The sequence below is a fragment of the Curcuma longa genome, unplaced genomic scaffold (assembly GCF_044706935.1).
Source record: "Curcuma longa cultivar G26 ecotype Majalengka, Jawa Barat unplaced genomic scaffold, ITB_CL_G26_1.1 contig_21523, whole genome shotgun sequence".
NCBI classification, from domain to species: Eukaryota; Viridiplantae; Streptophyta; class Magnoliopsida; order Zingiberales; family Zingiberaceae; genus Curcuma; species Curcuma longa.
The window spans coordinates 105639-117157 of record NW_027431666.1 but is presented as its reverse complement, the minus strand read 5'-3'; the positions used below and the strand labels follow the sequence as shown (position 1 = coordinate 117157).

Here is an 11519-nt window from a genome sequence, read left to right as displayed (position 1 = left end):
TTGTGCAAGAAGGAACAGAGATCTTACATGGATATGGAATGAAATGTAACATAAATGCAACATGAACGCAACAATGCAACCTAGAATGTTATTGGCATATAAGTATGTTGTTGATACAGCCCAAACTCAACCATGTAAATTACCAAATTGTGAAAGAAGGATTGATGTTGGAAGATGAATCCATACCTTCTTTTTATCAAGACTCAGATTTCATGTCATTTTAGCATTATCCTGAGTAGTAATCACTGCATGATACTAATAAAAGAAGAGAAGGTTACCATATCATATAATCATATGACAAAGAATGTCTTCTCATTCTAAAATGAACAACATAATCAAACAACAAAAGAATTAGCAGTTACATGTGACAAAAGTAGAAAGACCATCAGAAATCAGCACAGAATTAAGGTTTACCATAGTTGATCAAACACCGGGAAACAACTTGATTGCTGAGTATCTAGTAGCTGCAGGATTAAGGATTTGTAGCAGTCGAGAACTCGCCAAATATATCAGTACAATCATCCCATTCCTTTTGCTCCCTGGCTTCCCAATATCCGCCTATGTAATGAAATGTTCCATTCTCACAGTCTCTCAGGAACCATCTAGGTTTCCACCCACTTTCTTGCAATTTCTTTGACTGTAATAATTAAGGGGAAAAAACAAATCATACATACCGCAAAAACATCTAATCAAATATGATACAAGCAAATTTCAGGAGAATGATAAACAACAAAAATATAAATATGATACAAGTATGCTCTTAAGGAATAAATGTCTGACTTGAACAAGAACGTCCTAATCAAAAGAGCATTCTGCCACACAATCATTTATATCCCAAGAGTTTTTTTTCGTGTGTGCAACCGAGGGAGGGGGGATCCCTTGTAAAACATTGTGTCTTTGACTATAGCAATGAAGCAGCAGAAAGTAATAATCATCATCACTTCATCATACACAAACCATCAAGTTATAGGATAACCTGTCGCTGTCTTTGCTCTAGTCGCAGCTTTTCTGCATTTGCTTTTTCATACTCTCCATTTTCAAGATACCGCTGATCTGGCCGGAGTCTTGAATCAGTAGGCGGAAGCTTTTCCTTATTCCATGATAAAATAATTCAGTTTAGCGGACAAAGAAAAGAAAAGATGTGGAAAGCAAAATTGTAGAAGTAATCAGGAAACCTTCAATCCTGGTGTCAGCTCATTCAATGTAATTGCAAATGCCGTCAAGTTGTATCGAGTGGGATCATCGGGCAGCTTGTTTCTTTTCCACAGTAAGGTTGCATTTTCTGACAAATTAGATGTCTTAGACTTCCAGATAGCATTATCAAGTGAGTAGTACATACTGTCATCCCACTTTCCTAGTAATGAAGCAATTTTTGATCCCTTGGTATCCTCGATATAGCCTTGCACCTTTGTGGGAGAATGTGGTCTGATCACTATACGAACTCATTAAATGTAAATTACATGGACAAAAATCTCATGCCTTACCTGTCGAGGGTTGCGGTCAAGAAGTGCCTGTTCTCTAAACTTTAGAGTACAAGAAAATTCTTTGTTTCCACGTATGTTCATTGTACCATGATGATTGCAATACACCTTACCAACAATTAGGTTGTAGATAGTTGTTGTCACCTAAAAGGTAACCCATATTACTAATTTGAAAGGCGAAGTATTTAATTTGTTTAAACACAAAATACACAGATTGTGTCTGGATTCCATGACAAAAGAAATATGTAATGTATTCTTGTCTATATAGATTCAATTCATATGACTAATTTTACATGGTACATACCTTACTCCATTGAAAAATTTCTCCGTCGTCAAATTCCAAGGTTAATATACCAGCAGGATCTAGTTGTATGGATTGTCCCCAAAATTTACTCTTCAGGTTGCTGTCCCCCCAGAATTTCCAACCTCTGCCTTCACAATGGCAAGCGATGAGCATAGGATGGTGACTAACCTAGTAAGTGAGATTGTAACTTCCTTTTTAGACATTTTACCTTACACGGGAACACTAGTTAGAAAAAGATATGGAAGTAGCAACAAGATGAACTAATGGCGAGCATCAGCAAAAATTGTGTTTCTTACTGGAGAACAATTTCATGTTTTCTGTTATTTCCAGATAATTTTTTGTGAAGAATAAGCATACTTTATTTAAAGATATCATTTTAAGGCAAAAAAAGAGATGCTTGAATACCCAAGACAAACAATCTATGCATTTATGCAGAAAGCAAAAAAAGAATAGATATGTACATCAGTATAAGCCTGGAATTGATGTATCAAAAAGTTGAGTACCTTGGCAAATATTGAAGTTTTCAGATGGTCAAAAAACACTAGAATTTAATTTGCTTTGTAATTATAGTAGCCTATGAGTCTATGCTACCCAATCTACGCCTGGAACCAAATCGGACAAGATCCCTTTTGAAGATCAATTTACAGCTGTCAAAAAATTGCACTATGCTGGTCTACCAAATAGGCACAATCTAACATCTATTTCCATTAGACAGCAATTTAACAGGAAGAGGTAATGAGGGATAAAAGCAGAATAAAGTCCAAGCATTGTAATAAGAATGATTTCATTTCTGAGGAAAAAGCTTAAAATTTTCAGGCATTTTGCTAACTAGTGTTTCTGATTTTACTAATGGTCTCTAAGAAGAGGATCAGATGAAAGAATGATTATCCAGAAGGTAGTCTTAGATGGATTACTGCTTCAACTAATGAGATGCCATGGTTTGAGACAATAGTGTTGAACTGGCCTATCCAATAAACAATTTTCTTGAAGTTGATAGAGCTAGAATGTATATATCAAATAAGCTGGAAGATATATGGTATATTTGCTTTTTCTTATTTTGCTTATTATTAATGACAACCAATGCTATTTTCAGCATAAATTTTCCTTGATTGGAGGGTCATGTACACTATGGCTATCTGTCTGGTTTTCTCAAACTCATTTATACCAGCTTTACCTTGTAATTGTTACCATATATACTAACAAGGGAGGATCAGTTCATGAATCTAGATAGAATTGTACCACTTGGATGAAATGTATGGTATATCTGATCAGCACAATGTCCTCTCTAGATAACTGAAGTTATTTCATACAAGGATACATTAACAAAGATAAATTACAAGTTAGGACACATGGAAAAACATGATGGTTCAAAAACCTACCTTTTCAGAAATGAAGCGTACTCCTTTTTCAGGGAATTCAGCTTCATATGTCTCTCCTAGCAGAGGATTGAAAGGTTTGCAAACACGGCCATCACAAGAAGAATATCCAGAGACTGCAAAGGCAGCTACATTCAGAATTCTCATGAGACTGTCCCCCTAAATAAAACATTAGCATAAAATCACATCAGGTTTATAGTTATAAGCCATCTAGATATTAACTTCCTATAGAATATCAAGGATTTATGTTTAAGAATAATTATTGTCTAAAGTTGTAGATTACAAATCCATCTATTATGAGAAATTTTTTGCATCGGTGGTGAAGATCAGTGCCAGTTCTGAAATGTTCAGGAAATAAGAATAACAAGTGTCGTTTTCTATCAGTGCGTAATCAATACTAAAGTTTAACTAAAGTATCCATCAAAAAATTCAATACATGCATCCATCTCATACCCTCTACTGTATTGATCTACCAATACAAGTCCCATACCCACAATGAGTATCTATTATTCTCCTCATAATAATCACATATTATGAATATAATTACCCATCCAAAAAAAAAAAAAGGAAAAGGTGCCCATCCAATTAAATGGAAAAGGTGCCCGTATATGCAATAAAAATGAGAAACTAAGGATTTAAATAGTATCATATATCTATTATAAAATTAATCACATTTATTTGGGTACCCTAAATGCAAATCTTTAACCACAAACTTGAATTATATATAACATGGGTATCTGCTACTTTATGCAACCTCATGTGATGGGTAGTCATACCCTAATAACTGAGTTTGGTAGTCAACGGTACCAGAAAAACACATCTTTCTGTTATCCTAAATTCCTTATGGAGTAGTGCATCCATATATTTAACCACAGAACACACCTTCAAAATCAATGTTGATACCTCTCTTTGCCATTAACTATATATATAATACCACCTAGTATCATATTTGATCTTCCTAACATGTGGATTGATATAAGATACATCACTTATAATTGATGAAATATTTCAGGCTGCTTTTATGCAAATTTTGTTCTTTGCTAAAATTGCGATTAATATGTTTACTTGTAATGCTTCCAAACATTTAGATTGAGAGAAAAGCTAATAGAAAAAAGGTGTAGGTTCCAATAGCTCCAATAGATGGTAAAATAAGAGAATGTATTATAAACATGTTCAAAAATGACTAATATAATCCATGGTTAGTATAACTGAATCAACTAAAATGGAAACTGTGAGGATAGAGGACGAAAAACTATTAGTCCCTATACAAAAAAAAAAGATTTAAATAATCCTAGAATCTCACAAAGAACTCAATGGAGAATAAGATTTATGTAATTGACCCTAAATAGTTCAGACTGTGGGCAAAAACAACTAGATAATGATGTAATGCATTCATATTAGTCACAGTCGAATAACCATCTTTCTTGAATTCTTGACTTGTAAAATCAAATCCTGGTTTTCTAAGCCTACAATGGCTAGCGCCTGTAGAGCAAATCATTTATGAAGTTCACTATATTGACTGCAAAATGCAGAAATTTTTTGATAAGTATAATTTGGAAACATTATTTTTCAGTTATCTTTTTATGGAACATAAACAAACAATTTAAATATCCAAAGTTACAAAAGAAATATTGTTTGCTACACATATTCCATATATTCTATAAGAAATATAAGAGCACATTATAATAGCACTAAAACAATGTGGCTGGTTAATGAACTACCTTTTTCCCATAATCATATGCTTGATCCAATAGGTAAGAGTACTCCAAGTCTTCAAAGCACTTTTGAAGTGAAGATAATGGTTCATTAAAATAAACAGGGAGGCAAACTTTAGAGAGATCCTTTCCAACATTATTTTTAATCATTGACCATAGGCTAACACATTTCTCCATCTCAACAGGCTCCGGCAACTTCTCACGCCTTCTCACCAACACTGTTGCAACAGAATTATTTTCAGATTCAGATATCCTCCCAGATGCATCTGAGGCTGTTACTTTGCATACATAATTTGTTGTAGGATCATCAAGACACTCATTTGCATCAAAGAAGAAAACTTCATCCTCATCTGATAACTCATCAAGCTCTTGTTTTTCAATATCATCAGAAGATACTGTTGTACTTGACTCTGATGAAAACAGCCAACTGTGAGATAAGAAATATATACGAGCAAGATAGTTTTCCAGCAAAATAACACCTCCATATAGAAATAAAATGAGTATCACAGAAATAGTTTGCCAGTTGCAACAAAAATATAGAATAATCTTTATTACAAACTGAAGTCCAACATTCATTGTCATCTCAGAATATTCAAGAACTTTTCTTCAGACCATAAATTGCCTTCTTAAGCAAGCATGCTTCATCACTCCAAGCAACATACTCTAGAAGTTGTTCCAGACAGACTTCGTCAATCAAATCAATGCTTAATTAGACAATTTTAACATCAATTTGCAACATTCATCACTAGATAATAGCAAGAGAGAAGAGAACATGAAAGCAGAACTACTACTGAAAAAGTCTCAAAATAATCCACAGGTCTGAATGAATCCCTTGGCCACCAACCATGCTTTTCACCACTCAACTCTACCACCTGACAAATACTCACAAAATGGAAATCATCTAAAAGCAATAGACTAAACACAAGGAGTATGGTACTAACTGAGCACCATAAATAACTTCCTGTATCTGAGTATGAAAATACAAAATAAAGCTAAAGAATACTCAAAAGGGAGGTTCACTAGAGCAGATTAATAATTCTCACTTATAATTATGAACTTGTTGATTTCTTCAGTGTTCATATGATGCCAAGTAATAGTGTTGTTATGTTTCATAACTAGTTGCATAGCTAATTTAAGCATATAGTTGCATTCTGTAATAAAATTGATCATTCCAGGTCTTCAAAGCAGGAACCCAGCAAGCCCACAAATTTCTTATTCAAGCTCAGTTAGCTAGACACTTGTCATGTTGTGCATAGGCTGACACGACCAAGGACACAATCATAATCCAACTCAAGCTCAAGTATGGTCAAGGATTAAGAGTTTTAGACAATTAGAGTAGGCTAACCGATCGGCCAAGGATTAATAATCGATTGGATATGAGTTTTAGGCAACATTCTATGTAGGCTTTAGTCAACTAGATGGGTTTCCAATGACAGGAAAGGTTTATAGTCAACTAGAAGTAGAAGGTTGGGTAAACAACTAAAAGGCAATTTTAATTGACTAAACTATACCCATTTTAGTCCAATGTCATATTTAAATGGTTCAGTTTGTTGGACCACAATTCCAACCGAATGAGAGTGTCTAGATAAGTTATGTAAATGAATGTTGGAGCCTCGAATATATAAGCTTCTGGAGAACTTTTAAGCGCACAACTCTCATCGAACATATTCTCATTTAATTGTGCTAGAGTTGGTTAAGTGTCCAAGCAATCCACGAGATTGGACAAGGATGAAGGTTTCATCTTCTATCAAGTTTTTGATACTCTCTTCTCTCCTTAGATGCTTTATTACATCTTTAGAGAGTGTGTTATCCTTGTTGAGAGGTGTTTTGCTTCTATAGGACATTTAAAAGCATATATCAGTTTACATTGTAATCATTGACTAAAAGTTCTCCGGCAACGATGGGTGCTTGCATAAGACAACTTTGGCAGGTCATGGAAAATGACATTATCAGTGATGTTCTTAGGTTGAGAGCTTCTGCCTAAGAGTTTCTTAATGTAAAGAGAAGTCTAGATCAATGATTGTGTTAACTAGTGACAATTCTAATTGAGCATTATACCGAGTGCTCCATAGCTCGTCATTTAGCAACATATCATTCATCTTTGTAGAGGCAACATATTCATTTTTACTTATTTCCGCTACACTTTTATCATCTTGGTCATCAGATATGTGCACTTACAATTTACCATTTGTATTGAATTTTATATTTGCAAGAGAATGGCAAAAATCTAGTGTCATCTATTCACCCCCTCTAGGTTGACCATTACCATTCCTACAAACTTATACTTCCCCTACTAGGCAGTTATGCCCAATTCATTATAATTTTTCAAATTGCAGAATAATTATATTGAATTTGGTTTCTATAATAATCGAGGAGATTAAATTGTTGCTTTTTGTTGAATATAGATTGAATGAACTTACACTCTAGTGAGATCTTAATGCTCAAATTAGGTAAAACTAGTGCATGGAAAACAAAGACTTAACAGTTACCAGCAAGCCAAACCACGGCTAATGTGTTTCTAACATACTATATATACAAGGGAAAAATGGGGAAGTAAAGACCCAAGTTTAAGGTGCATCCTGCTCCAACATGAAATGAGAAATTCGGCAATCTCTCTACAAGAGTTTCGACTAGAAGGATAACATTCATAATGACACCTTTCCTCTAGCACACCAAAATAAAGAACAAGAGAAATGCAATAAAATTGTTGGACTCATGTGATTGTTCAGTTTGAAATAGAACTAACTAGAAAGTACCAATGGATTTTTCATGTCTGTAGCTGGAAAAGTCAGCATTGGTTAACTGCACTTCACTGTCATTAGTCATATCTTCTACGTCAACTTCCTGAAATCAGAAAGCTTAGTTAGCATCATTAGAATGACTATTTGAAATCAAAAAGAAAACCATCTGCACTCTAGTAAAGAAGAAAAATATCGGCAAAGGCATCTAAACAAAACCATGGAACTTGCTTTGTTAATTAGAAGAACAAGGGACAATGCCAATCTAAAGATTAAATAATTAGTCACAGATTGTTTAAGTTATAAGTACCTCCAGTTGCTGATGGAATGTAATAGTATTTAAGTGGTCTTCAAATTGAAGCTTAAAGTGTCTGAGGTACTCTGAAAACTCAGAATGAATGATCTTCTGGCATTCCTCAATGAATGCCTCATCTAGTCCCTCGGCTCGCATGCGATCTTTAAGCTTTTCAATCGAAAATGGAACATCGGTTGGCATCAAAAATAATCGTTTACTTGTGGAAAATTCTTTTGATGCTGAAATCAAAGCTTCAATCCAGGCCCCACGGTCTTGGCTTGAATCAGTCTTCAAATGAAGTGTCTTTTTTGGAGAAAATATGTAGAATCTTCTGTCATCTGTCTTACTTTCACGAAATGATGATATCTAAGAGATATAACAAAGTTGATTAGAATATGAACAGAAAGATGTAGGTTGATGCAAATGCTATTGGAAGAAAATCTCTATGATAACAAGTAGCTTTAGTTTCATATATGTTGCTCATGTACATGGAGAACATCCCACTGAATAGTTACTATTTTCTGCGAAGAAACAAAAGAAATCCAGCATCGTGAACTAATTGTATCGGCATGGAATATTAAAATCAGCTACCTTTGCGCCATAGTAATCCAATAAGATAAAATTGAGCATGGAAAAAAAAACTGACCAAAAACATACGAAGGAGATGGAAAACCAAACTTAGCAAAGATAGTAGTTTAAGTATAATACAAAACCATATCTAAGATCAGTGGTGAAGGATCAACACTAGCAAGTTAGAAGCAGTTTTTTTAAAGCCAGACCAGACTGGCCAATTCATCTGGTAAAACCAGCAACTAGGCCCCATTCTGGCAGTAGAACCCAATTTCTTATATAAATACAGTTTAAATTGGTATGCACAACATTTAACCGATGCTGAAATGATTGGGGAAAGTGATCTGTGTAGTTGATCCGAGGTTGCAAACCCACCAGGTGATTAATATTTTTTAAGTAATAGTTTGTACATAATTATTACAAATTTGATAATATAAGTTTTTTCACAAATTTGAATATGTTTATTACATGTAGAATTTTTTATATTTTGAAATCACTCATTAATACATTCGTACTTATAAAATTATAAATTACATTATATGAAGATATAAATTTTATCATAAAATATAGTTTTTTAGTTCAACAATCGAACAATCACACAGGCGGCCGTGCTGATTGGATGTCCAATCTGGTTTAGGAGACACTGCTTAGAAGCATGAAAGTTGACGGTGCTCAGTTAACAGAAAAGTTATATGTAGACTAAGAAAGTCAAAACTTGATTTTGGCAATCAATGATAGATTAAGACTTCAGCAAAATGACAACAGATGTTCTAGCCCAAACCAAACATAGACCTTTGCCCGTAAACCAGTCTCCTCTTTTCCTTGTTACAGAACATCAGGACAAAGATTTCATAACTAAAGGGTGGCCTTGGGCAGTGCACCATCTCCTACTGCCCCCTCTCCTGTCATCATGTCTGATATTACTGAGCTGGAAATGAGTTGGTGAAAAATAGATATCAAACAGCTAAAATAATATTTATGGTGACGTCATTTGGAAATGTTTTCATAACAACTGAGGACAACCTTGTGGGACAGTCGCCGTCAAGGAACAATGTGCAGCTCTATACTAGTTAAAATAAAGCATGGGTATCCTCTCAGCTTACAAGGTTCTGTGCGAATGGGTTCACGAGAATCTGCAATCAAAACTTGTAACCTTAACATTGTCCAAAGCTGCTAAAGCTACATAGAAATGCCATCAATGCTAGAAAAATGTCATGGATGCTGGAAAATCCAACTTCTTCCCCCACGTTTTGAGAACCGGTAAGATACAGCAACAGGAAGTGTAATCATAACTACCAACTATTCAATACGGGCCCAGAAATGTTTCTATCTCGAGCGTTCGTGTACACGCCCCGTATTTATTTACTGCACGCCACCTGTTTGTCGAAACTTTTTATTGCTCCTACGGCCTTTTGCGACTCGTGAGTGGCAAGGCAAGTGGACTCACTGCACTTTAGAGTTGCTCCTCCGTTCACTATTAAATCTGTAGGCGTAGGCACGTACCTCCAAACAATTGGAAATGTATGTTTATTTAACAAAGAGGGACCACAAACCAACAGAGCAGAAACGCAATCAATTCTTACCCAGACGTTGCAACAAAAGAATTCAGTAGGAACACGTTTTCGATGCTTTAAAGTTAAAGGAACCACAAAAGGGAAAATTTTAACAAAGGAGCAGGCAATTTAAGAATCGGGAAGCAGCGTGATACCACAACAACGAGCAGAAGAGCATTGGTCGCTTTCCCAGCTCAGTAGCAGTATCGACTTTGTAGATAAGTTTCAAAATCACAGAAGGGGGATAGAGGAAAAGGAAATGAAAGGAAGAAGAAGAAGAAGAAAAGAGCAGACAAACACACGAATCGGGGACATAGTACTACTGCCTACTTAGCTTTTTTGCAGCAAGTGATGATCCATTAGCTGAGGCCAAATCCAGCTGTCGGCCCCCCTTCCCTCCCTCTGCTCTTGCAGCAACAGGAATACCACTGCCGGACTGGGGCGTCACCATCGCGGCGCAGTCTCACCCTAGTTTAGTTACCTACGTGATGTATTCTACGTTCTTCCCATTACACCCTTCTTTTAGCCAGCGGACATGATCTCGACTCGGTCCGTACGTGCTTCGGGTCGCTGCTCGCTCTCCGAGGCGACATCTTCACCGTCCATCCTATTCCTTGGTGAACTCTCGTTTAGCACCGAAACCTCACAACAACAGGAAAACTGAATCGAGGAAAGAAATGGAAGCGCGATAAAATTGGAAAAAAAAATTAACAAACTTCGTAAATTTCTCAGCGGGACGAGAGCACCAAACCCCGATTGATCGATGTATTTAGGAAACAAAATAGAATGAGATTCTCGATTTCTTTCGTAATCTATTTTTTTCAATGTTCATGCCATGCCTAGAATGGGGATCACAGCGGTTGCGTACCTTGAGTTGGACGAGTCGTACGGGCATCCGGGGCTGCCGGCAGCCACATCCGCCGCGGGAATAGGAGGAGGAGAAAATGGAACTGGAATTTCCGATGAGGCGGACTCGGCTTCCCGAGGGCACGATGGGTAGGTCCCGGCGGGCGATCTTGGAGTAGGAGAGCACACCGTCGTGGAGAGAGAACCAGCGGAGGCGCCACCCCTTCCTGATGTTGGTCCATTTGTACAACGCCCCGCAAAAGGTGACGGAGTCGGCTGGGCCAGCCTCGCCCTCTCCGGCACGCGGCGGCGGATCGGCCGGAGAGGGCGAGCGGGCGCCGAGACCGCCGAGGTCCAGGGAGATGCAACAGAGAGGGTGTGGCATCTCCCGCGCCCCCATCGAGATCGCGTGGAGAACTCGGGATGGATCACCGATGCTCTCGGTGCGAACATTTACATGGTGGCGCCGCGCGGTCGGCGGGATGGCGGACGACGATGATGACTTCCTCTTGTCTCGGCCTTGTTATTTATACGCGATTTTCGCCTCGACCACGCGTGTGCGTACTCGGGAAATGGAAAATATCCATATAATAAAAACACATAAAGGAAACTTCACAACATAAATAAATAAATAAATACAT

The 11519-nt window shown here is 36.9% G+C and overlaps 1 protein-coding gene across 1 annotated transcript; it reads right to left on the bottom strand.

Moving 5' to 3' along the window:
- Positions 1-342: 342 nt before the first annotated feature.
- LOC141817667 (oxysterol-binding protein-related protein 1B-like) lies at positions 343-11302 on the bottom strand. The gene is made up of 10 exons (XM_074705301.1): positions 10901-11302; positions 7925-8275; positions 7633-7720; positions 4883-5286; positions 3165-3320; positions 1786-1953; positions 1485-1625; positions 1176-1406; positions 977-1090; positions 343-637 (listed from the first exon to the last, which is right to left on the bottom strand). The coding sequence occupies exons 1-10, from the start codon at positions 11276-11278 to the stop codon at positions 473-475; spliced, it is 2196 nt and encodes a 731-aa protein (XP_074561402.1). The 5' UTR covers positions 11279-11302; the 3' UTR covers positions 343-472.
- Positions 11303-11519: the final 217 nt, after the last annotated feature.

Excerpts from the sequence above, each read along its gene's own strand:
- LOC141817667 (XM_074705301.1), bottom strand. The coding sequence starts at position 11,278 with ATGGGGGCGCGGGAGATGCCACACCCTCTCTGTTGCATCTCCCTGGAC. Across the intron at positions 1,407-1,484 it reads TTGACCGCAACCCTCGACAG|GTGCAAGGCTATATCGAGGA; the intron begins GTAAGGCATGAG and ends TCTCCCACAAAG. Across the intron at positions 1,091-1,175 it reads AGCTGACACCAGGATTGAAG|GAAAAGCTTCCGCCTACTGA; the intron begins GTTTCCTGATTA and ends TCATGGAATAAG.